Source organism: Exophiala viscosa, assembly GCF_022695815.1.
Source record: "Exophiala viscosa unplaced genomic scaffold EDD37scaffold_2, whole genome shotgun sequence".
Lineage (NCBI taxonomy): Eukaryota > Fungi > Ascomycota > Eurotiomycetes > Chaetothyriales > Herpotrichiellaceae > Exophiala > Exophiala viscosa.
In genome coordinates, this window is record NW_026944354.1 from 657,829 (window position 1) to 682,424 (window position 24,596).

At 51.2% G+C, this 24,596-nt stretch overlaps 8 protein-coding genes across 8 annotated transcripts; 5 read left to right on the top strand and 3 right to left on the bottom strand.

The window, feature by feature from the left end:
• Positions 1–154: 154 nt before the first annotated feature.
• EDD37DRAFT_228858 (uncharacterized protein) lies at positions 155–3,311 on the bottom strand. The gene is made up of 2 exons (XM_062810505.1): positions 2,926–3,311; positions 155–2,876 (listed from the first exon to the last, which is right to left on the bottom strand). Exons 1-2 carry the CDS (start codon positions 3,058–3,060, stop codon positions 378–380), a joined length of 2,634 nt encoding a protein of 877 aa, XP_062672660.1. The 5' UTR covers positions 3,061–3,311; the 3' UTR covers positions 155–377.
• A 234-nt stretch (positions 3,312–3,545) lies between these two features.
• On the top strand, positions 3,546–5,040 carry EDD37DRAFT_228991 (Isochorismatase-like protein). Its single transcript, XM_062810506.1, has 2 exons — positions 3,546–4,772; positions 4,832–5,040. The coding sequence occupies exons 1-2, from the start codon at positions 3,936–3,938 to the stop codon at positions 4,982–4,984; spliced, it is 990 nt and encodes a 329-aa protein (XP_062672661.1). The 5' UTR covers positions 3,546–3,935; the 3' UTR covers positions 4,985–5,040.
• A 453-nt stretch (positions 5,041–5,493) lies between these two features.
• Positions 5,494–9,219, bottom strand: EDD37DRAFT_646474 (uncharacterized protein; the record flags this gene model as incomplete). Its single annotated transcript, XM_062817738.1, has 1 exon — positions 5,494–9,219. One exon carries the CDS (start codon positions 9,217–9,219, stop codon positions 5,494–5,496), a length of 3,726 nt encoding a protein of 1,241 aa, XP_062672662.1.
• A 915-nt stretch (positions 9,220–10,134) lies between these two features.
• Positions 10,135–12,958, bottom strand: EDD37DRAFT_561079 (transcriptional regulatory protein GAL4; the record flags this gene model as incomplete). The annotated part of the gene is made up of 4 exons (XM_062813868.1): positions 10,135–12,095; positions 12,145–12,524; positions 12,578–12,705; positions 12,761–12,958. 4 exons carry the CDS (start codon positions 12,956–12,958, stop codon positions 10,135–10,137), a joined length of 2,667 nt encoding a protein of 888 aa, XP_062672663.1.
• Positions 12,959–18,711: 5,753 nt separating this feature from the next.
• On the top strand, positions 18,712–19,747 carry EDD37DRAFT_620588 (uncharacterized protein). Its single transcript, XM_062815931.1, has one exon. It carries the CDS (start codon positions 18,778–18,780, stop codon positions 19,327–19,329), a length of 552 nt encoding a protein of 183 aa, XP_062672664.1. The 5' UTR covers positions 18,712–18,777; the 3' UTR covers positions 19,330–19,747.
• A 538-nt stretch (positions 19,748–20,285) lies between these two features.
• Positions 20,286–21,119, top strand: EDD37DRAFT_229054 (uncharacterized protein). The gene has a single exon (XM_062810507.1). It carries the CDS (start codon positions 20,536–20,538, stop codon positions 20,842–20,844), a length of 309 nt encoding a protein of 102 aa, XP_062672665.1. The 5' UTR covers positions 20,286–20,535; the 3' UTR covers positions 20,845–21,119.
• Position 21,120: 1 nt separating this feature from the next.
• EDD37DRAFT_229055 (uncharacterized protein) lies at positions 21,121–22,275 on the top strand. The gene has a single exon (XM_062810508.1). It carries the CDS (start codon positions 21,353–21,355, stop codon positions 21,950–21,952), a length of 600 nt encoding a protein of 199 aa, XP_062672666.1. The 5' UTR covers positions 21,121–21,352; the 3' UTR covers positions 21,953–22,275.
• Positions 22,276–23,859, top strand: EDD37DRAFT_229056 (aminocarboxymuconate-semialdehyde decarboxylase). Its single transcript, XM_062810509.1, has one exon. The coding sequence runs from the start codon at positions 22,599–22,601 to the stop codon at positions 23,601–23,603; it is 1,005 nt and encodes a 334-aa protein (XP_062672667.1). The 5' UTR covers positions 22,276–22,598; the 3' UTR covers positions 23,604–23,859.
• The last annotated feature ends 737 nt before the right edge of the window (positions 23,860–24,596 follow it).

Genomic DNA, 24,596 nt, shown 5'->3' on the forward strand with positions numbered 1-24,596 from the left:
GCCTGAATATGCCGACGGAATTCTTGTTGTTATCTTACTCATCGAAGGCATACTGTGTTGGCCGTGCTGGAAGACCTTTTACTCCAACACCAAATGACTCGAGATATACTTTGGAGACATGACCCTTACCGGCACGGCTTACCGATTCGCCAAATATTAACATGCGCCTATTTTACTGGCAGATGGTCGACATCCTCGTCAGCTGAGGTAATGTGCCGCACGGGATCGAGTAAGCAGCCTTTGATTTCTTTATTGGGTATACGATAGGTAAGGCTCTGCCGCGTAAAAAATGCTCGGAACTTTTGCATTCTCATTCAGATCTCCCTGTCGGCCGAGTCCAGTCATCAGATCCTGTGATATATACCACGATTGATTTTCTAATCTTCCGTCAAGTCTCCGTATTCCCACATACCTCGGCGCTCCTTCTTAGCCTCATCCTGGAGCTCTCTAAGCTTCGTCAGAGTGTCTGCTGCCTGTCGCTCCCACGGCTTCAGCTTCGTCGGGACCATTGCCAATCCCTCCCTCACCACCTCGGCATTGATGCTTTCGTCAATCTTGGAGGACACTTTCGGATCGAGTAATGTGATGTGCAATGTTCCTTCCGGAGAGACATAGTCAACGTTGGCCACCAATTCCCGGCCTTCGGTCTGTTCCATTATAAAGCCCACCGTATCACGGAGGTATTGTTCGGTGGTAGGCAGCTGGCAGAATGACAATACAGCGTCCGTAGCCTGTGGCTTCAGTTTTTGAGTCGAGAATTGTGGTTGACTCAGGGGTCGTAAACGCGACCATGGCAGCGTCTCGTTGTTGCCGTAATCAAGATAAGTCAGATCGACCTTTTTGTTCTCACGGTCAACCCGGCGGACTCTGGCACGGTACCATTCATCGTCCGCGGTAAATTTGGCCGCAACAACGTCGCCGACCTTGGGAGGTCCAGGAAGTGGTTGATCATTGGCTTTGTTCAAGTGAAATGACGCGAAAGCTCTCATCAAGTCCGTCAACTGTGTCGTTCCAGCTCCAACTTGTTGGACCTTCAGCTTGCCGGCTTCATCCACAAACGTTACCACCATGTCGCGATAGTCTTTTCTTCTCTCCACCGAATCACCATTGGTACCATTCGTGCCGTTCGTCGGAGCTGCAGGTACGTCTTCCTCTACCTCTTTGCTGGGGTCCCAGTCATGCCACATGCCTTTTCGAGCCTCTTTCGCCTTGGCTTCGGCAGCAAACAGCTCATTTGCATGTCCACTTTGCTCGGCAGAATAAGCATGCACTTCTGCAAGACCTTCTTCTACCAAAGCTTTCGCGAAGTTCTCCCGTCCGACGTACATGGAACCAATGAACCCACCGACTTTGTCCGTGTTCTCAACGTCGATCTCGACATCTCGTTGCATGCATCTCCGAACGGCGAAATCATGTGCTTCTTGTCCGAACGGTTCGGCGGTATCTCCTTGTTGTCTGGCCGGCTTTGGTGTACGAATACCGGAGAGAATAAAGGTAAGTTTGGCGTTCTCGCGAGGGACAAGTACCACAAATCGTGATCCAGAACGCACAAAATCAACCACAGCTGGGACTTTTTTCTGTCTTTGCAGGACAGATGCTTCCATTTTGGCTTTCTGCAGACTCTCGGAGTAGTCCTGGTATTGCTTGACAGCAGGCGGCTTTGGTGACCACATGCCTTTTTCTTCCTTTTGTGCAGTCTCTTCAGCAAGGAGGAGGGCGTCGTAATCAGGCGAACGGTCATCATCGTCACGTCGATGTCTGACTACTGAGGCATAGCCAGCTTCCACCAACGCCAGGGCAATGTTCTTCCCGTTTGCGTTCACTGTGGCCACTTCTCGCTCCTCGAAGCCTTCGGAAGCAGGCCGCTTGCCATCAATAGTGACTTTGACGTGCTTGCCGATCAGTCGCTTTCTCAAGAACTCCTTTGCATCGGCACCAAAAGGAGCCTGTTTCGGATCTGAAGGCTTGGGTTGACGAACGCTTGAGAGAGTGACTTTTCTCTCCTCACCAGACCGTGGTCGAAGGAAGACTGTCTCTGCGTTTAGTACTCGGGAGACAGTAAATTCCGCCTCTTGGACACCAGAAGATTTGGCGGCCGATACACCGGTAAACACTCCCTTACGAGCATGCTTCGCTGCATTCTCCGTATTTCTGAACTGTGCCATTTCGTTTCCGAGAAGAGTGACATGTTGGTCGTTCGATCTGGCTAGGCCGGCCTCAAGTAAGAATTTTGCGATGTTTCCTCGAGGATGTAACACATGTGCAATGAGTTGACCTTGTGGAGTAACACCCAATAGCTCGACTGCACATTTCCGCTGGTGTAACCTCTCTTCAACAAAGGCATGAGCTTCGGTGCCGTAGGGCTCCGCAGGAATCTCCTTTCCTTCTGGCGACGTCCGCTTTGTTGCAGGAGCTCGTACACCAGCCAGGACTAGCATGGTCTGGACATGCTTGGTCGGTGTAAGCAGAACTCGGGCAATGAGGCGGTCACCAGTGAGGACACGCTCGATGATTGCATCCACCTTCTTGCCCTTGTATTGTTCCACCAAGGCATTTGGATCCGGGACTTCAGACGAGTTCTCGATCTGACCGCCCTTTCCCCAAACTCCTTTGTTGCTGGCCTTTGCCTCGCTCTCCAAGGATCGGAGTTTGTCGAGGTATGCGAGAGCATTTTCGTCATCCTCCTTTTTACCTGCATCTTCCCGCACTTTGGCCCACCCCTCCTGCACGATCAGATCTGGTAGTTCGACGCCTGTGGCGAGCTTGACTCGGCCATATTCTCGTTTCGTGGTGGGAATGGCATATAGGACCTCGAATTGAACCACCTTTCCGAGGACTTGTTCTCGAATGAACTCGCGAGATTGAAATGCGAAGGGCTAGCATGTAATTAGAATAAGAACGCAAACGAGCCAAGGACTGTGTTACCTCGTCACCTTCTCTCTTCAGACGAGGAGCTGAAATGTAAGCCAAGGACAGACTCCGTTCAGCACCTTTCTGGTTGGTGATGATCAAGGTGTCGCCTGACAGCACACTTTTGACTCGAGCTTGAAGGACAGCCATATTGTAGTGGCTGAAGATGTGATGGAAGTAGAGGAGAGTATATACAAGTTCAAACGTCAAGAAATTGAGCACGCTATGCAGGTCAAAGAGGAATAGCTTTTCAGGACAAGTGGCAACCAAATGGTGGGATGTTCTGGTCTCGAGACCACATTTCTGGAGAACCAAAAACAATTCCAAAGGTGACACGGTTCGATTCGATTTGTGGGGTAATTTAGCCGTGGCCTAAGCTTAACTTAGGCGGCCCGGTAAGGGGGGGGGATGCGGCTAACTCATCCTTTGGCGTTGCACGGATACAGTATCAGCATTTGCTCGGGCGTCGAACTGATACTATATCACTGCATTTGATCGCTATGCCATCGAGCTTCAGGGAATTTACAGGGGTTATCTCCACGACGGATGAGATGTCAGCATAGTGCAACGTGATACCAAGCCGACCACTGTTCTTCCCTGGCCAGAAGTCTGCTTACGGTTCACACAAGGTGTCAGTAAAAGCACAGGTCATCTTTTCAATGGTCTCGATGACAAAATCTTTGATGAAGTACTATCCTGACATTGAAGTCCTGACGGAGAAAAGCGTGACACACAAGGCTGTCCGGGAGCAATGCTATGTACCTCGTCGTCTCCTTCCCGTTTAGGAGCTTATCTGATTGCGGGGTTCGACCGATATCAACAGCTCCCTCGAGGACAAAATATATACACTATATCTAGAATCTCATCTCTACTCATATGAGGTCCTCTTGAGAATATACAAGCTTTGATCGGCCATAATTCAAGTACGGACGTACAGTACCTCCCTCGCTTTGCCAGTTCTCGTGCTGCCCCATCTTTACGGCCCCCAAAACCCCCTTATCATCTCAGCCTCGTCCCGTCCTCCCATGATGGACAACACCGACCCAGACCACCGCAAAGCCATCATCGGCGACCCCAAAGGCTCATTCTGGCTCTACGACTCAACAAAGGGCTTCGACCTCACTCACCCAGAAACACCAACCTCACCATCGACAACGCCAAATTACACCGTTAAAACCACGACGTTACCCATAACCATCGCCTCAACCAAATCCGCCCTCGTCATAATCGACATGCAAAACTTCTTCCTGTCGCCAAACCTCGGCCGTCCAAAGGATTCAAAGGGCCTCGCTGCCCAGAAAGCACTCCTCGACCACGCCATCCCTGCCGCCCGCAAAGCAGGAATCCGCGTAATCTGGCTAAACTGGGGTCTCACCGACGCCGAGGTCAAAGCCATGCCGCCCTCGACTCTGCGGGCATTTGGCTTCGAAACTGTTCTCGCTCCAGAGTTCGAATCGTACAGCAAAATCGAGCAGAAACAAGCGGCCATCGACTCGCACGGCGTCAATGAGGGTGCCGACAAGATTGACCCGAAGATCGAGACCTCGGGCAAGAATCCCAGGATTTATAAGGGTCTAGGCATCGAAATCGGTCCTGTGACTCTCGACGACGACACGCAAGTCCAAGGAGGACGTCTTCTCATGCGCGACAGTTGGAACGCCGATGTCACGCCGGAATTGCGAGCAGCTTATGAAGAAGGCTTGAAAGCGAACCCGCCTGATGTGTGGATCCATAAGAACCGGATGTCTGGTCTTTGGGGTGAGAGTACCGATTGCACTGAGTTTCTTGACAAAAAAGGCATCACAACGCTGCTTTTCGCGGGTGTAAACACAGATCAATGTGTGGGAGGGAGTTTGCAGGATGTAAGTCGCCTTATACTTCCCTTTCCTGCATTGGGGCACATTTCTGACAATTTTTGCAGGCATTCTCGAAGGGTTACGACTGCATTCTCTTGAGCGATGGTGCCGCGACGACGTCGCCGGACAGCAGCCAGCAAAGCTATGAATTCAACGCTGCAAAGACGTTTGGGTTCTGTACGAGCTGCTCGAAATTCGCGGAAGGTGTGGGTTTGTAAACAACATCAGGCCATCTCTATCTACGAGTTTTTGGAAAGAGTGCATGCAATGTAAGGCTATTCGGGATGGTCAAAATGCAATCTAGGTCACCTGGTACCTGACAAGACTGGTCAGTGTGATTGTACTTCATGCTTTTCCAATTTGACAACAACTTTTGTGTATGTACTTGTAAACATCAAGCTGACTCGAGAAATACCCAGTCGCTCTTGCATTCTAATCATACACTTCTCAATGCACCTTTTTTGTAGTCTTCTCATATGCTGACTTCTCCTCCACCATGTCCGGACACGACATTGAGTTGTGATCACTCCTACTTGACTTCGACGAGGTGTTTCCATGATTCCTCCACCTTGGCCCTGATGCCAGTATGATCATTTTGTCCCAGTCATATGTATTCAAGTCGATCTGTTTCATTTCCCAGTTTTCAATCCTCCATCGTCACCATTTCGTCACTCGTGGTCGTTTTTCCCACGCGTTCTCTTGTCATGCATCATCAGAATGGTCACTATCATTTTCCACCCTTCTGGTTCGACTTGTGTAGCGGCTTCTTACCACCAACAGGTGTCCACTCGGTGCCAGGCTGATCTTGCGTTGCGTTCAATCGTGGAAGACCATGATCCAGAGCTCTTGGAGTTGGAGTTTGAGGTGTGTGTCGAGCGGCTCTGACTCGAGTGACAGGCGTATTTGCCGGAACAGCCCATCTGCTAGCCTGCACAGCCGCTTTTCCCATCTCATCGGCCTTCTTTTCATCCTCCACCAGATCCCATTTGCCCTCTTCAATTTGTTTTGTTGTAGGCTTGGGAGCAGGCGTCGGATTGACTGCCCATTTGCTTGACTGGACAGCTTTCTTACCCGCTTCAGCTTTCTTGGCTTGCTGAGTGGCTCTCGCTGCACTGTTGTCGACAGGTTGTTGTTCTTGACGGGTAGTCGGCGTCGACTCCTCCCTGACGGGTGGCTTGCTCTCATTGGCGGCCTTCGTGCCTATCTCACCAGCCTTAGCCTTGGTTTCCTTAGCGGCTTTGTGAGCCCCGCTGTCGGGAGGTCGTTGTTGGGTGGTGGTCGGCTTGGCCTCTTCCTTGACGGGCGGCTTGCTCTCATTGACGGCCTTCGTCTTATCCTCCACCAGAGCCGGTTTGCCCTCTATCGCCTTCACAGCCTCACTGCTGTCTTTGGCTGTGTTGCCCTTTTGGTCCGCCTTGATAGCAGCACTGTCCACACGCTGTTGCTGAGGGGTTGTCTGAGCAGGCGTCTCCTCCACCGCAGCCCACTTGCTTGCCTTGACTGCCTGCAAGCCCTTTTCGCCCTTTTCAGCTGCTTTGGCCTTCCTGGCCGCCTGCTCAGCATCGTTGTCGACCGGTTGTTCGACAGGGGTGGTCGTCTGCGTCTCGTTGGCCGACTGACCCACGCTGCTGCCACTGGTTGTTTCTGGTGCGCCGTACAGATCATCGCTCTCAACCTCAATTGGTTCCTGGCGGGTCATGCCCGCAATGCCTCCATCGTCCTCCTCTCCGAACCCACCAGGGGCGAACTCCAGGTCATCCTCAATGCCTGACGATGCAGCAAGCTCAGATTCCTTGTTGACAGTCACGTCTTCGTTGACGGTAGTACTGACTTCAGGAGCAGTGACAGGGGGGAGAGCGACGACGACATTGCTAGCACTTGGAGCAACGGGAGCGACTGGTTCGTTGACGGCCGTTTCTGCAACTGGTGCCTGTTGCTGTTGACCTTGTTGTACCTCATTCGAGGAAACCGTGCTACCACGAGATAGAGATGACGCCGCCGTGGCAGCAGCTCTCTCGGCATCGCGTTGCTTCTTTGCCTCACGCTCTCGCTGTGTAAGCGGACGCGTGGGGATGCCAGAGGCATTTCTTGGGGGCGAGCTGTACCGAATGCTGTTTCGTGACCGCATCAAGCTTGACTCGGCTGGCGTACGTCCTCTGGAAGAGTCTAGTGCCGGGGACATGCGTACTATTGGGCCCGTGGATCGCCCTGTAGGCAATTCACCAATTGTCTGGGTGAATTCGGGAGCCTGTTCCTCAGGGAAGACCGCTTGAGAGGATTGTGCTGGCGCCGCTGCAACAGGCGCCACCGCCTCCACCGGAGTGCGAGTTTGAGTAAAGTTCTGCTCTGGCTCGGAGGTTGATAGGCTGTTCTTGAATGGTGACGATGCAGCTGGACGAGCTTGTGGAGTGACAGGCTGAGCAGGCGCAGGGGAGGTGGGTGCCCCAGAGGCCGGGTAGGTAAACGGCGGTCGAATAGGGAAGTGAGATTGAGCACCCGGGGCAAAAATGGAAAATGAAGGCGTCGAAGGAGTAACTCGCGCAGCGGGTTGAGTTGTCTGAGCAGTCTGAGCAGCAGCAGCCAGCTGGGCACGGAGACTGTCGACGGTTGACTGCAACTCTGCGTTCATTGAGTTGACTTGACTGAGTTCAGTAGTCTGAGTACGCAGGTTGCTGATGGTCGACTGGAGTTCTGAGTTCTCAGTCCTCATCTGGTTCAGAGTAGAAAGCGTCTGAGAGATCTCTGACTTGAGTTGTTCGACTTTCTCGTCGTGGGCTGTGTCGATCTCTGTCTGGGTCTCAATGGACTTCTGCTGTTTCGGAGTTTCCTTCTTTTCCAGTTCAGCCTGCGCCTTTTGCAGGGCCTCAGCTTTGACCTTCATTCGTTCCTGAAGTTTCTCCTTTTCCTTGACCAGCTTCTCATTGTCTGTCTTCAACTGTTCATCAGGATCGGGCTGATTTTCGAGTTGTGTTCGCAATGACTGCTCTTTAGCTTGCAGTTCTTTGTGAGACTTCTGCAGCTCCTCATGTCTTTCTCTCAAGGCAGGAGTTCCTTCATGTTGTTTCAGGCGCTGACGGAGTTGTTCATTCTGATTCTCTAGAGTAGATGCCTTCTCTTCGATGACTTTCAGAGACTTTTCCATTTCAGAGATGGTGGAGTCCTTGGACGTAATTGAATCCTGTTTCGCAGCGATGTCTTCATCTTTCTGCTGAAGTTCCTTGTCCTTGGTTGTGATCAAGTCCTGTTTCGCAGCGATGTCTCCATTTTTCTGCTGAAGTTCCGTGTCCTTGGGTGCGATCGCATTGTCCTTCTCAAAGATTTCCTGTTCAAGTGTGAGAACTCTGCTAGTCTTGGAACGGACCATCTGCTCCTGAAAAGCCTTTTCGTTTTCCTTTTCCAAGATCTTGTTGTCCTTGGCTTGTATTGTCTTTTCTTTGGCAGCGATGTCATTGTCCTTCTGTTGGATTTCCTGAGTATGCGCAGTTCTCTGGTCGTTATTGACCTTTTTGAGTTCCTTGACCTCATCAGTACGCAGAGCGAGACGGATGCGCAACAAACTGACAAAGGCCATCAGCTTGCGGAGAACCTTGTTGAACGTGGTGAATCCAGCAGCATCGGATGCGGTATTCCTGGTAGAGTCGCCATTTGACTGTTCAATCAACCCAAGCTCCACCATCTGCTCTCCCAGTCGTCCAGTCATGAGGTCCTCAACGAGTCCATTGATGATAAGATTGACTTCTGGCGAGTCATTGGCCGGTGGAGCAGCATGGTGTTGACGTGGGCGTCTAGCATTTGAACCCGTGCAACAGGAGAAACCGAGAAAGAGAAAGACAAAGAGCATAACCAAAGTGAGGGCCCAGGTTTGCGCCATGGACGAGTCAAAGTGGTAACCGTAAGAGCCATCGCGATATGTACATCCTGCCACAGGAATGCGGCCAGATTGGACGTAGTACGTTAGGTGGTCCTGCCAAGTACCAGTGACCTGGGAGTGCCAATTGCATGAGTAATCAGGCTCAGCATCAGTAACAGGGAGACTGGTGTAGATGGCAAGGTCAGTGGTTGATGCAGCTGTGTTTTTGGGCTGTTCATCGAATTGGACAGGAATGGTTTTCGAAGCGTTGACAAGAGGCGCGGCCACTTTCCCAAACTGTAGAAGCGGAGATGAGTCGTTGTCCGTGATGACAGAGCGTTTTAAGCTTGTCGACAAGGCGACGTGAATATTGAGCGCAATGCCATCATTCTGGGAACTTGCAGAGATAATGCCAACCCGTGGAGTGGTCAGATAGGCAAGGAACTCTTCCGTCCATGATGGTGACTCGAAGATAAGAGGTTTGGAGATACCGTAGCTTGCGTCAAGGGGAAAACTGATGGTTCGTGGTGCTTGTTGCCCAGCATACCACCACTCTCGAAGTTTGCGGAAGAAGTTTGACCAGAAGATGTTATCTCCAGCCATTTCGATGGTGTTGTGCAATGAGGTGGGAATATGATTTGATGTTTATTTTTGTACTCTTCCGCAGGAAGAGATGGCCAAATTGGTATATGAAGAAGGCGGATCGTAGGCAGGTGAAATGTGACCGCGGTGCAGGCAGTCTGGTGAAGTGCGATTTCTTTGTTGTCTGCCACTCTTTTTGGCGATAACAAGGCAGTGGTATTTGTTCAATGGACTGCGCTAATGAGCACAAAGGCTTGAGGGTATGACAATGAGGTCTCGGCAAGACGTCTTTGTCTCGGAAACGAAGGACTGTAGCTGAGGTTGAGGTTTGGATGTTGAGGTAGGATGAGGATTGAGTTAGATGAGACTTTGATTTCTCGCTGCTCCTGTAGAGTCAACAGCGTGCCAGGGAAGCAAAAACCAGTATTTATGCAATGGAGCAGTTGACGAGACGGAAGTTTTGATTGTAGAATGAAATAAGAGGTAGCGAGGAGAGATGTTGTTGGTTTGAGCAGGATTGAAATATTCAAAACATTCTCAGAGCAAGGGAATAGTGAAGATGACCGCAGAAGGTTTCGCAGGCAGTGTATACTGCCTCACCTCATGCCAAGCTGCTGCGCAGACATCGCGCGATCAGTAAAAGTAGGCGGTGAAAGACCAGCTTCGCCAAGCGGCAGCAGGTGTAAAAGAGCGCAGGACTCACCTCAAGGTCTCCAGGTCACCGTTACTGAAGTGCAAGGCCTCATCACCAGAAGACGAGGTCGCGGGAAAAGTTCGGAGCTGAAATGGGAAAGGGGTATCATATTGTACAATATCGTGACTGCTACTGCATCATTCCTGGCTGAAAGAATCGCTGTCACTGGACCAGAACGCCATCAAGAGCTCCTAGCAGTCTCCGCGAACATGAATGTGCAGTTCAACTCCCGATACACGATATCATTGCTGTGGCATCGTCCCATCGTTCATACCTTCGTGAAATACAAAATCGTTATATCCTGATTGTCCGAAGTCGGCCCAGTCCCACTCAAAAGTCATTGGCATTTGCCAAAGATCTTGTGGAACAAAAGGCTGCTGGAAAGAGGCAGCATTCAGGGGCGACATGTTCGAACTTGGCATGTGTTGACTGCCCATATCAGGACTGTAACCTGGTTGGTTAAACATGTCGACATACTCGTTGTCGAGGTTAGGCATATTGAAAAATGTGGCATTGGTATTTGCACCATTCGTTTGAGGTTGAAAGTTTGCTGAAGTAAGAGGAACTGTTTTTGTCGACGGCATCTTTGGAGATGCTCGCGGAGAACCTCCTGCGCCGCTGGATCTTCGAGAGCCAGAGGCACGTTGTCTGATTTCTGCTTGCGCTTGCGCCATAGCCGACTGATTGACGCGGAGGACTTCCTCAGGCACCAGCCTTCGCTTTCGCTTGGAGCCCTCCTTCTCGGCCTTGTCGATGACCAGTCTAGCAATGCGAGCAAACTCCGTGCATACGGTGAGCATGCGGTTGAGAGAACCTGTGCCCTCGTCGTGAGAAACATTGGACAGAAAGTTGACGACAAGATCCATCAATTTGATGTCGGCTCGTGCTCGAGTATCTTGCGGATTTTGCAAGATATTGGCGAACAAGGTTACGAGTGAGGAGACCGGGAAGTAGAGAATCAGCCATACACAGGCAAAATCTCCTTGCGGAATGTACTTGATGAGGTGAATAGACGCGCGGGCTGCTGAGACGCAGAGAGCAGCGGAGGAGAACACCCTGGGATTGAGAGGTCTAGCATTGAGACCTTGGATTGCGTACTCCGAGAGACGACTGGTCCAGTAGCCGTGGTGAACCGACATCCGATGTATCGTTGTGAGGCAATTGTAATAGGAGAAGTGCAGGACAACAATGTGTAGGATAAGAGGTGTATGAGTAGTTTTGATTTCGTGTTCTGGCCTGAAATCGATAGGAATGCTGTCTTTCCAAGCTTCGAGTTCTTTGTCCAGCTCACCAATGGTGTTCAGCAATTCGCCATCACTTTGTTTCGATGCGTTGACAGAGTATAGTTGTCGATATACTTTGCTCGAAATGATGGCGAACTCGCACATCAAGCGGAAAAGATTGATTTTGCTCTTGCCGTCGGCCAAAGGGACATTTCCGATGTTGTCGGGAGGATCCTCCGATGGTAGCTCGACGTTCATGTCATCGTCATCCTGTGCGGGTGGTCGTCCAGCCCGCAGACAAGAATCTTTGTCGAGCAAATATGCGATCCAAAACACTCGTTTTCGCTGCTCGACTTCAATGGGGTTGAGGTTGAATGCCGACCCACGCTTGTGCAGGCCGATGGTATGAGAACATCGAATCGCTGCGGATATGAGGAAGAAGGACGGCTGTGGGTTAGGTGTACCTTGCAGGAACAGTGCCATACCCAAAAGAGCTTGGACACTGAGAAGGTCAGTATTTCGCATGGTCAATTCGGTAATGACACCCATAGCGTTCTTGAGGTACAACCAGGCCTTGTTGTCATCCTCTTGTGGCACGACATTACTCATGACTCTGATTCGGTATGCGATCGCCAAGGCCACGTTGATGCTGGCCCACCAGCCACTGCCTTCATATGGATCTTTGGAATATTGCTTGTCCACCAGATGCATGAATGTTGGCTCGTGGAACAGCGGAAACATGCAATTGAAGTTCTCGAAAAAGTCCTTGAACAGTGAGAGCGCTTCCTCTTTCGGTGGTAGCGGCTTGAAGACACGGCGAACAAAGATGTCGCCAAAGATTTCCGGCTTCCAATATTGCCATTTGTTGTCATCCTCGTTGACGGCGTTCTGTATTGTTTCCTGGAAAGATGTGTCTCCTGTCTTCTCATTGACCCATTCAATGCCTTTACTCGAAAATATGGAGAAGGCGGAGGATGATCCTGGCACTGTTAGCGTAGGACATGAAGGTGGACAGATGCTCCTGCGTACCAATATATCTGGTTTCACCAACATTGTTGGTCACAAGAGAACACATGGCTTCTGAAAGATTTTCTACCTCTTCCCGTGATTTCTCACCGTTTTCTGTGCTTGGTGAGGTAACGGATTCGCGAGGGGTGTCATGTGAGTCGCGAATCGAGCTGGCTCTAGGTGAGCTTTCGTGCATTGAAGAACCAGCACCACTTCTCAGAGGAGCTGGTGATTCCGTCCTTTTAGCTGGGTGTTCTTTCGAAGATGTCTTCTCGGCGAGGCGCTTCTCCAGGGCACCCAGGTCTGTCTTGCCGGCATCTTCTTCAGTCAAGAGGCCAGACATGCGCAAGAGGGATTCCATGCGCCCCAGACGGTTTTCGAGACCTTCGATGTATTTCGCGCTAATTCACTTGTCAGTACCCAATATCCATTACTGGAAGTACGTCCAACTCACCCCTTTGGAGGATTGCGTTTCTTCTCGACCTGTGTGAATATACATTCTGTTTTATAGTTTATACAATGGCCGCACTTAGGCATCTTTCCATCACACTTGATTTTCTTTTTCCTGCACATGTCGCAAGCCTGCCGAATATGTCAGAAGGCATACTTTTACTCATGAGGGTATGGAAGGACGAACTCTTGCGATGCGTCGGCGCTTGGGATCATTTTCGTCGATCGAGCCATCGTTTAGGTCACCGAAATATGCACCGGGTGGGAGCGACGCAGGAGCAGGAGTGCCGTCTGGATTGTAGCCGCCAAAGATTTGAGGAGGTTGCTGGGGCATAAACTGCGATATGTCGTAGCCCAGACCGTCAATGCTGGAGCGGTGATCCATTTCGGCGTCAAGGACACTGCGGAGGGGAAGTTTGATCGGGTCTACGATCGTGGCAAATCTGGCAACGTCTTCGCGGTGCGACGTATGTTAAGGCCGGTGGCCAGTTGGCGAATCTGGGGAGATCTCAATGTTGGTAAGCCAATAGGCGCATATCGTTGGCTAACGACTGATGACGGTGGATGCGGAGAGGAAGTACAAGGTGGTCCTGTCACGATCTGTTCATTGCCACCGGGACACACGAGCCGTGAGAATAAGATGGCAAGAGTGGAAAGTAAAGTGAGACGAGATCAGGCACCCGGAAGTGTAAAGGACAAGGACAATGTCTGGGGTTTTAGAAATCAAGGCTCGGAGAGGTGATGAGTGTATCATTAAAACACAAATGTACGGAGTCGGACTAGTCGCCACCCATGCAGCATGATGGTATGAGGGATCAACGGGACTATTAGGTACGTCCTAAGGTTAGTGGATGCCGTCAATGGGCGCTCAGGGATACGCTTTACGAGGGCGAGCTTCTTACTGGAAGGGGAATGGGTAGACGAACAGCGCCTAGCTTCGTCTTTTCGTCGGAGCCTGAGTCCTGAAACCCACCCCCATTCAATTCGGGCACTCCCCATTATAAATGTCAATTCGCGCCTAAGCTTAACAACCTACCTAGAGAAGGCACCACTTGCGAAGACGTATGCAACCCAACTGACAAAACACGCGATTCGGTACATTCAGGCATCACTGTGAAAAAGAAGAATCAGGCTCTCCATCTCCGTTTTCACCAAGCCATCAAAAAGTCAATGTCAAATCGAATCAACACACAAGTGACACAACAACCAAGCTCCATGCACGGATGTGGCAACCTACTTTTCTCAAACTCTGACTCTTACGATCTTGATCCCATCCCATCCCATAGTACTATCCCCATCCCAATTCGGCGTTAATGCATCTACTTCCCCGAGTAATCTAGTGTATCAGGCTCTCATTCCTCCCCCCTGCACCAGGCCAAACTGCGTCTTCCACCATCCTCGCTTAATTCCATCTCGTCTCATCTGATCAAATCCTGTCACTGTCTGGATTCTGGAAGATGTTTCATGTTGTAATCAGGCCGTTAAAGAAGACGGGGGAGCAAGGCATCACCTGTGATAGAGATCAATACCCGTGGAGGGTCCGAGAGAAATCTCTGGGTTACTCCATACCCCCCTTGGTGGACACTGGGACTCAATGATCATGCACGTTCCTGCTCCGTTTCCAACTGTCGAGTCAAGCGATACAAATTTACTTAGACCACGTTGTGCTCTTCCCACTGCACTCGCCGTCCTTCTCGCTCATCCTCCGCTTCCATTGACGGGCTTCTCCAATGACCGAGCCACTTTTTCGTACAGGTTCGGAGCTCAGACTTTTCTTCCACGTATTCGGACTCGGGGTTAATCACCACGGGCGGCTCCGTCTTGGCCCACGTTCGTCCGGAATGTGCAATCTTTGCTTTGAAAATAACTGGCAGACGTCAAGTGAACGGTGTAGAGACATGCCGTGTCGGCCGAATGAGCGTGATCACCTCGAGAACAATTGCTTATCGAAGCGACCGGCCATGCGGGCTGTGGAAGGGGTCCGACTTTCTCACCAATCGCGACATTGCTGCCATGGTCCAGAACGCCCAGGTTGCTGACCGAATGCGGCGGAGACGTTGCTCGTCATGAAGCTCTAGACAACGTCCAGATGAGTGATTTTCCATCAATTAACAGCTTCGGTCAACTTCTATTCAAGGTCACGGTCGATGCTCCATCAAGGTCTGGCTGGTAAACCTAGACAAAAGGACCTTGCAGGTTGAACCGGCACAAGGAAACAGACAGCCAGACTAGTCGTGTGACTTCGCGCCCGATATCGCGTTTGCTCTGCTCGTGGGGACGAAATATCGGCCTGATGGTAATCGACCGACACCGAGGTTCACAGACGAGGCATTTGGTATGTCTTCATGTGGTTTGAATTTGTTCACACTAACGTCAATGCCTTATGGCTTGTATCTCGTTATGCTTGCTCTGAGTCCCAGTCCTCCACAAACGTGCCATGTCGAGGTATCTCTCGCCGAATGTGTCTGGCCTTGGCCAACATGTTCTTTCGCTGCTCGGTCAATACGAGCTTCTTTCCACCACATCATCTTCTCACGATATCCGCTGGGACATCCTCTTGAGATCCTCCGCCTGCTCCCTCGTCTGCTCGGCACCCTGTATGCCCTCACGACTCAGGCCTTCGTCCTGATTCTCCAGACCCCATGCAAGGCTCTGTTCTGTTTCCTCATATTCCTCCACGAGCCCTGTGGTCTGTTTGCCAAGCGCCGACGCCCAACATGATGAGCTTCTTGTCTGAGGCTCTGCTTTACCCGTCCAGCAATATACTTGTTCCGCTTCGTCGTCAATCCTCCCACCTTGCCTCTGTGCATTGCAATGCATTTTCTTTATCCTCCCACGGTCCCATGGCTCTTCTTCCATATGCTGATCAAATAAGGCGAGACTTCTTGTCTAGGACATTGGCCTGCCTATGTTCCGGCGTTGATTTCAAGGAGCTTCTTCATGACGATGGATCCGTACTCTTCGAGAAATTGCGCCCCCCAAGGTCCTTCGAGATAATTCCTTCCATCCACGAACATGAAGTATCCCGGATTGTCTGCCATCCACTGCCAGTTTCCTACAATCCGACCGTTCGCTGTAGTTTCCATGGCTTGAGTGGTGTCCATACCAGCCCAGATATGCCATGGCATATCATTAGCGAGCTCAAGTATCTTTTCGACCGTGGCAACCGGGGGAGGGTCCCGCGGAACTTGGTCAGAAGGAGCATCTGGCGATAGTTCGGCCATCTCGTCGTCGCGTTCTGAGATGTGCTGTTGGCTGTTGTTCCCAAAGTTGACCCTACTGGTGTTGTCGGTCTGTCCAAGATTGACACTGGTGTTGTGGTCAGTTCGTCCAAAATTGATTCCAGCGTCGCTGCTATTCTGACTCGCGTCAGCCATGGTGGTATTCTCATTGGGAACCATCTGTCGAAATGCTGTGCCAGTAAAGACTTCCTGGCCTTGGTCCATTGCATCTGGTACCTGCCTAGGTCCACTAATCATGGTGAAGGATACAGGCGCATTTGCATTGCTTGGCCGCGGTGGTGGGTTGACTGCATCTGGCACCTGCCTAGACCCATTAATCATGTTGAAGGACACAGGCGCATTTGCATTGCTTGGTCGCGGTGGTGGTTGGAACGGTGCTTCAATCCCGGCGTACGTCGGAAGCTCAATGACGCCGTCCGCTGCCATATATCCGCCTTCAGGGATGCTTGCTGGAGCAGGTTGCATGTGATCTTGCAACGCGGGCTCAGAGGTCGGGTGGCCCCAGAGTGTCGGCTGGTTTGAGTCGACTTGCATGTCGGAGTCGTCGGCGGGGAGGTCATCGGGGGCAGCATCATCAACCACCATGGAGTCCTCAGCCTCGTCAAGGACCATGTCATCACCGCAAGACTGGATGGGTTCTTGTTGCGCTCCAAAGACAGACGAGGTTGGTGCTTGTTGCCCGAAATTAGAAGAGATGCGTTGTTGTTGCCCTTGAGGTGAGAAAGGTGGAAGTTGTTGTTGACCTAGGGATGAGAAAGGAGGAAGTTGTCGTTGCCCTTGAAATTGAAGAGTGCCAGGTTGCTGTTGGAATTGTGCAAGTGAAGGGACCGGTTGCGAAGGGACAGGTTGAGAAGGGACAGGTTGTAGTGGAATACGTGGGACGTAAAAGAGAGGAGGAACAGGTTGCCGTTGCTCTTCATCCACAGCTTGCATTTCTGGTTGGGCAGGTTCTTGCTGCGCGTCAACCATATCAGGAACGGAGGGTTCTTCGGGCTGCTGTTCGACAAATGAGACAACGTCTTGCTGAAAGTTCCATGGGCGGGAGACAGGTTCGTGCTGCGCTTCAACCGCGTCCTGCACCTGATGAATATACCTGCAGCCTCTTGGAGAAGCTGATCTGCCACGGCTTCGTCGGCTTGACGGTTCTGGTCCCCAACTACGCCGACTATAGATGGATCGTTGTTGCTCTTCGACCACATCGGACATTTCTGGCTGGGCAGGTTCTTGCTGCGCTTCAGCCATATCAGGGACCCAGGAATCTTGAGGCTGTTGTTCGACAAACGAGACAACGTCTTTCTGGAAGTTCCATGGGCGGGAGACAGGTTCTTGTTGCTCTTGAACAACATCTGGGACCTCTGGTTGGGCAGGTTCATGCTGCTCTTCAACCACCTGTTGCTGTACAGGCACGTTTTCCTTGTCTTCCTCAACATCCTCAGGTGCATCAGCCCAGTCCGTGATCCTTGCGACGGGAGGTTGTTTGGCACTGAACCGGAATGTTTCTTCCAGGATCTTACCATCCTCCGTCATGGCGAACCGGGTCTGGCGATGTTGACGACAAGGAGTATCAATCACGGACTCGGCAAGAGGACTGCTGGGCAGTTGGGGCGTGTCGTGGTCACCGTCGTCATTGAGGAAGTCGCTGTTGCTGTTACTGGCGTTGTCGTCGGGACCAAGGTCAGGAGGAGGGCTAAAGTTATAACCGTCACTGATAGTGTCGTCGTCGTCGGCAACATTGTCATCGTGGTTGATATCCTCGTTGCCATTAGCATTGTCGCTGTCGCTGTCGCTGTCGCTGTCGCTCTCAACGAAAGGACTCGATGTCTTTGGCTTGACGGGCGTTTCGGGGAAATCGAACTGTGGCGTGGGCTTTGGGCTGAGTCTGAATCCTGATTGTCCTGAGGAAGACTTCTGGCCCGCAGCTACCACGTTGTCCCACTGCCCACTTGAGAACAGAGACGATATCTCAACGCCCTTGACAGCCTTGGGAGTTTCTTGTTGAGGTGCCGCCTCGAGGAGACGGTCAAGGCGAGCGTTAATGGCATCGATGACATCGAGAGGACTTTCATCTGTATTAGAGGTGGTTAGCACTTGGGACCAACATGTCACATCGAACAGCGAAAGTGGGTTCTCACCGGCCACAGTTTCAAGAGCATTGGAGGCGACAGGACAGGTAGGAACAGCATTTGGTTGACTATCATCAGGCCCTGATGGCGTTGAAGAGCGGGCAGCGGTCGGGTAGAAGGGAGCTGCAGGAGGCGACCGACGATTGAAACTGAAGTTTTGGAACTGAGGTGGGTGATAGACACTCCACGGGAAAAGACGGTCCCAATCGGGAGGTGGTTGTGGACCTGTGGTCTCCATTGGTTCGGGAGTATGTTCTTCAATTGTTGTATCGAGAGGAGGTTCAACAAGAGCTTCGTCATCATCGACGGCATCTTCAACTGCGGGCTCGGGAGCAACAACGACAGGAAGGTCAGGTGAAGTCGCGGCGACAGTATAGGTGGGAAACCTTGATTGTCTATCAACCGGTAGGGCGTTCTCCTCGGTCTGAGTGCCGCGAGATTGTCTGGCGAGTTCTCTGCGCCGGGCTTCTTGAAGTATGACGGCTTTCGGTAGGGTGACCAGTATCCATGCAAGACGCAGAGAGAGCAGCAGGCCTTTGCCGACAGCAGGGATGGCAGTCTTGAGGAAGTTCGTGGTGATCCAGAAGACGGTGACGCTGAATGACCAGAGTTTGAGACCTGTGCCTTGCTTGATGGCCTTGGAAAGGGCCTCGATCATTTTCCGGGCGGTCAGCGCAAGGAGGAAGATTGAACTCATGTTCAGCAGGGTGCTGATAGCCTGGGCCGGCGTTGTTGGGATGCGGTTGATCAAAGACTCCCACATGTTCTTGAGGAATCCTTTATGCACCTTCTTGAACAATTTGGAGACTTCAAAGCAGACGGTCTGCATCAGAGTACGAATGTACACAAGGCCAGGGCGCATGAACTCGAATCCGATGCTGACACCAGTGCGAATGTACCCCTTCGGAGTCTCGAAGTTGGCCATGATTATGGCTTTGTTGATGACATTCGAGTTGGGGATTGTTCCATTGACTACGGTTGAAGAGGTTGCGTTGGTTGATGACACCGTGCAATTGACAGAACTGTTCTTCACCGTTCCAAGGTCGTCAGGGAGAGGCCGATATCCGACAATGCGTTCGACGTTGATGATGGAACCGTTGAGCGCAAATGTGACTGGGAGAAAGGTCGTCAATGGTGTGGTACACCCGTTTGCGGTGATTGCTGCACCATTTGTGGCCGGACGAGAGTACACAGTCGTAACTGCAGTGGGTGTTTCAAAAACGGTTGCCGTTGAAGTGTATGAAGATGCGAACTGCTTGTTTATATCTTCATATAGCTCGTCGCCCCTTGATCTTTTTGGTCTGCGCAATCTGTGGAACTGGAAGGCTACGACGGTGAGCATGGAGATGCCGCCGCCTGCAGCGAAGACTCGCAAGGCATTTGGCTCGTGAGGGTCAACGGCCAGGATCCCGGAAGATGAGAGGAGGAGGAAGAGGAAGAGTATGAACAGGTTCATTGTTGCGGTGTTGGACTGTTTGCCGTTTCAGTCTCGGATGAATTTGAGGTTTGCGGTTCAAGAATGAAATGATGAATTTGTTTGCTCTGCAGACTCTGGCGTCTTGCAAGAAATGAAGAGGCTTCAACTATGCGCAGATAATCAAGCGCCAGTATCCCTCGATTCTTGTGGATTCGCTGGGACGGTGTGGATGATGAGTGTTTTGAAGGATGCGAGGGTGAGCATGAGAAGGAGGAAGGGAGCAACAAAGAGGGCTGGCAAGAGATTGAGGCATTGGGACAGAGAGGCAGTGAATAGCAGTGTTCACTTGGCTGGGAAACAATAGTAGTGAATACATCAATGGTGAGGCAGTAGTTGCGCGGAGGTGGAATACTGCCTCACCCATACTCACAACAATACCAGGCAGTGCGAGACGCCTTCAGCAGATCGCAGAATCACAGCCAGGTAGCAAAACGGAATGTGGGATAGTTGAATCATCTATGGAGCGTTTGCATTGATTGTGTTGATTGTATCCAGGTACTCGAGATGAGAATGGCAAGGCTGAGTCTGCAGGGGGTTTTGCCAACCTTGGACGGTCAACCCTGCAAACAGCCACAATATGAGACAACGAGCTGGCAATTTTCATCTGGCGATAACGACTCCAGGCAGCATCCTCTTTATATTCCATGATGCATCTCATTCGCGTTCCTCGATTGTGACTTAAGTTGTCAAGAAGCTTTACAAACAAAGGAAAAGAGAGGGCAAGATTCGGTACAGAATCAATACAACGACATACGCGAACAGTGTGAATTTCTAACGTCGCGTATGTAATGACCTGTAATCTGGCATACCCGGCCCTGTCGCTGGTCATTTAAAGGCCGACGTCATCAATCTTCGGTTCCAAAGGTAAAGGATTCGAACAACTCTCGACCCAGGCAAGTACCGGCTGAGCCTTAAAACAGGTTTTGAAAGTCTCACGTATGCTTATATAGTTGTCTTTTACTTCCACAAGCACTCCTTGATCTATTCTGCATCCTCTCATCTCAACCGCAACGGTCACTCCAGATTGCCAAAAGAAAACCGGTCTCATCTTAGTTCGTTGCCCGCATCTCGCATAAGACATCTCTCGAGATCCCCAGGCGCAAAACTTGAACGGGGCAACATGTCTGACGACTCAGGAATCATCAAAAAGACCTCCGAGGCTGCTGCCAATGCCGGAGCAAGCTTCGCTGGATCTATGTCGGGCGGTTTAAGCCTTGGTGCAAACTCATCCAAGAAGAAGACTACGACCACCAAGACGAAGAAGCCAGATGGGAACTCTCAGCAACAAACGATTCAGAGTGGAGCGGGACAGCCGTCAGAGGGACGTATCACTCGGAGCCAGCAGAAAAAACTGTCTCACAAAGAGGCCGATTCACAGTACGAAGAGAAGATGGAGGAAGAGTACGCAAAGAGGGAGGGAGGAGCTTAAGTCTGTGATCTTCCTATCGAAAGTGCTGTGGTGTCCAGCGCCAGAGCAACATGAGGGTTGCATGGGGGTCGCGATGTCAGGAGCCTTGATGCTAGGCATGTAACGAACCAGAAGGGACGATCCTGGGGCCGAAGTCAGGCGAACCATGGGAATCGTCCAACAGGGAGATCCAACCATGAGAGCACGTTTCTCGAGGCAGAGGTCGATAATGAGATTTGAAAACATTCTTTGAACGTGACAATACATGGAAAGAGTGCCGAAATATGTTGTTGCCGTGTTATATGGCAGCAAACGTTGATGAGCGTGCCGCCTGTGTTCACTGGTGGTTGAATATCTGCTATGACGTCGTAAGGTCTATTGCAGTGCCCTGCGCGCATGGGAAAATGTTGGTCTCGATCGAGCGCGCTGCATTTTCATTCAACGCGGACAGACCTGTGATTGCTTGATAGGCCAACAGTATTACCTTCGCCGTCCCCGAAACGTCGAACCTCCTCGGTGTGATTTCAAAATGGCACCAGATCTTTCGGAGGCGCTGCAGCTCATTGATGCAGCTCATAGCGAGGATCCGAACAAGGTCGAAATAAACGGGCATTCGATACCTTACGAGCTGCATTATGCCCAAAAGATGACCAAGTACCTCGACCTGCATACACCGGACGCCGACGCGCTCGTGCGAACGGCCGCTCGAGCCCAGCACTTCCGCAGGTGGGAGATTCCTCGCGACTCTTATCCCAAGACGAGACCTGGTTATTTTGCATGGAGGACATTTCTGAAAAAGCGGCAGGCAGAACAAGTCAAACAATTATGTCTGAGGTGCGATTACAGTGTCGAAGAGGCAGATAAGGTGGCTGCGCTGATAGCAAAGGAAGAACTCAAGAAGGGCGAAGGCAAGGGCGATGCGGACGCTCAAGTCATTGAGGATGTGGCCTGTCTGGTTTTCCTGGATGATCAATTCGACGAGTTCGAAAAGAATCACGACGAGGACAAAATCATCAGTATATTACAAAAGACTTGGGTCAAGATGGGCGACCGCGGTCATCAACTTGCTTTGGCCATGGATCTGAGTCCTCGCGCGAAAGAGCTCGTTGGGAAGGCATTGGCCGGCTGATTTTACATTCTCAAAGACCGCGCAAGAGCATGACAACTCCGTCGTCTCAGGCCAGCGAGCATGACTGCAGCAATCTCCAAACGGAACCCGGCACAGTTCATACTTGTGTCATGTTGCGCAACCAGCATGCAAGCAACGAAGTATGTTTTGAAAGATTGGAACAAAACCCTGCTTAGAAGTCTGTGTGCCTCGTTTCAGCTGCATTCTTCAAGAGTGCAGAACTGGCATCGGTTGGTCAGCGGATGACTTAAAAGAAATACGGGCATCGTGCAGTGCGACTATCAGAGCACTGTCATCCGGCACATCAACGCTCGATTTGAGAGATGATCAGGTGTTTCGGTGCTCTCGTGCTGACGCTAAGCCCTGTTCCCCGTCCGGTTGTCCCACCTCCGCAACTTTAAGACCTCGGTTTTACGGGACACTCGACACCTCTGGGGTATACGTCGGAACATCATCTTATATGCAAGACAGATTTCTCGATGCAAACCCCGCGTCCTCGTTGTACATAAAACGGGACGCTACAACAGACGGTGTGCGATCCACTTCAACTTCAACCTGCCAAAGTTTGAATATTTGCTAGGCTTATTCTTCCAGGTTTGTCTCGTTCTCTGCGCAACTCAAGTCCAAATTCAACTGTCATTCAACCATGGCCCCCTACACCAAGATTGACTGCCATTCTCACTTTCTCCCGCCAGGATATCGAACAGCATGCGCAGAAAACGGCCACAAGAATCCAGATGGTATGCCAGCGATACCAGAATGGAGCCCCGAGGCACACCTGGAGATGATGAAAGCCGTCGACATCACCAAGTCAATGCTGAGCATTAGTTCTCCGGGCACCCATCTCGTGAATGGCAACATCAAACTGGCTCGAGAAGTTACCAAGTATTGCAACGACTATGCTGCGGACTTGAAGAGACAAAAGCCTGAGCAGTTCGGTTTCTTTGCGTCCTTGCCTTTGTCCGACGTGGAGGGGTGTTTAGAGGAGATTCCGCGGGCACTAGATGAACTCAATGCCGATGGTTTCACCGTGATGACCAACTTCTACGGATCATATCTTGGTGACAAGCAATTCGATCCCATTTTCGACGAGCTCAATCGGAGAAAGGCGGTTGTTTTCATGCATCCCACCACTCCCTGTCTAAAGGATGGAACAGCAGCAACTCCTCTTCCAGGTTTTCCTCGCCCAGTGTTCGAGTTTCTGTTCGACACCGCGCGCGCCGTCATGAACTTGTTCTTGTCTGGTACGGTTAGCCGCTGTCCTAACATCACCTTTCTTGTCCCTCACGTCGCCGGCGCGTTGCCTCCTTTAATCAACAGATTCTCGGGCTTTGCATCGGCAGTGAAGATGCCTGGAATCGATTCGGCGGTGAACCCTCAATGGGTCAAGGAAAGACTGAACACACAATTCTACTTCGACTCTGCTGGTTTTGCATTTCCTGAGCAGATGAAGGGCATCCTGGAATATGTTACGCCGAATCGATTGTTGTATGGCAGCGACTTCCCATTCACACAACAGCCGACCGTTGTGTTCTTTTCAGACCAGCACGAGAGGCATTTGGAGGAAGTGTTTCCTAATGAAGAGGATCGCCAGAAGCTCTGCAACAGAAATGCCCTCAAACTCTTTGGTGGAAACACGAGTCGGATTTAAACCGGAGGAAAGCGGTATACCCTGTGGTGCGGAAGAAGATACCGCTGTGATAGCAACCCTCCTGCATGGAACCCTTCATGGTTACGAGCATGAGAGACTTTGATCGTCTGGAGAACGACGTTTATCTAGTCTGGCTGGCCAATGCTATCGAGCCAAGAATCGTCGTAGGCTTGGATTCAAGGACAGCTATTTACCATATGATAAGCAACGCGAGTCGTGTGACCTATCCCACTGTCGGGCAAGGCTTCCGAAGTCTGTCAGTCCCTTTGATCATCATTTACACTATTCATACGACATAGCTGAACGATATATGAAGTCATCGGTTTTGACCATGTATAAGTACGCCGATTCTGTGGTTCAAGCATGACTTTTGCTTCTGCAATAAACATACCGTGAGTCCAAAGACACTACAGTCAAGGATAGCATCACATACCGTCGACTAGCGACCAGACCGTCAAGAGATCCTCATTTCAGACAACACGCTCGCTCCCACCTTACACCTCAACAAAAACATGCCAGAGTCACACTCCGCTCTTTTCGGACTCGCGGGACAGAAAGGTCCGTCGTCCACAGCTGGCTCGGGCGCGGGCTCAGGGATCATCGGCACAAGCGGGCATGCTGGTGCAGCCAAGAGAACCAGTAACGACAACGAAGCGGCCACAACGGCTGGTAAGAGCACGACAGCAGGCATCCCACATGAAGGTAAAAGCAACACGATTCCAGGGTCGGGAGGGGATACACTCAAACCAAGTCAGGGAACAGGAGATATCAAACCACATTGATCAGTGAAGAAGGATGGAATGAGATGATTCATCCGAGAGACGAATCGCTGGAGTCGCTATGTATCTTGTAATGTGTGGCAAAGTCGAGAGATATTCGTACCTAGGTATGTGATTCAACAAAGGATCGATCATGATCTTGTAAAAGGTACTGAGATCTAAGAGCCCCGCATGGACCAGCAGGAGCGTCCAGGCGCACCCTAGCCCCTAGCCT

Coding starts and splice junctions, on each gene's coding strand:
- EDD37DRAFT_228858 (XM_062810505.1), bottom strand. CDS start 3,060: ATGGCTGTCCTTCAAGCTCGAGTCAAAAGTGTGCTGTCAGGCGACACC. Junction 2,877..2,925: donor TGAAGAGAGAAGGTGACGAG/GTAACACAGTCC, acceptor ATTACATGCTAG/CCCTTCGCATTTCAATCTCG.
- EDD37DRAFT_228991 (XM_062810506.1), top strand. CDS start 3,936: ATGATGGACAACACCGACCCAGACCACCGCAAAGCCATCATCGGCGAC. Junction 4,773..4,831: donor TGGGAGGGAGTTTGCAGGAT/GTAAGTCGCCTT, acceptor CAATTTTTGCAG/GCATTCTCGAAGGGTTACGA.
- EDD37DRAFT_620588 (XM_062815931.1), top strand. CDS start 18,778: ATGTACACAAGGCCAGGGCGCATGAACTCGAATCCGATGCTGACACCA.
- EDD37DRAFT_229054 (XM_062810507.1), top strand. CDS start 20,536: ATGTCTGACGACTCAGGAATCATCAAAAAGACCTCCGAGGCTGCTGCC.
- EDD37DRAFT_229055 (XM_062810508.1), top strand. CDS start 21,353: ATGGCACCAGATCTTTCGGAGGCGCTGCAGCTCATTGATGCAGCTCAT.
- EDD37DRAFT_229056 (XM_062810509.1), top strand. CDS start 22,599: ATGGCCCCCTACACCAAGATTGACTGCCATTCTCACTTTCTCCCGCCA.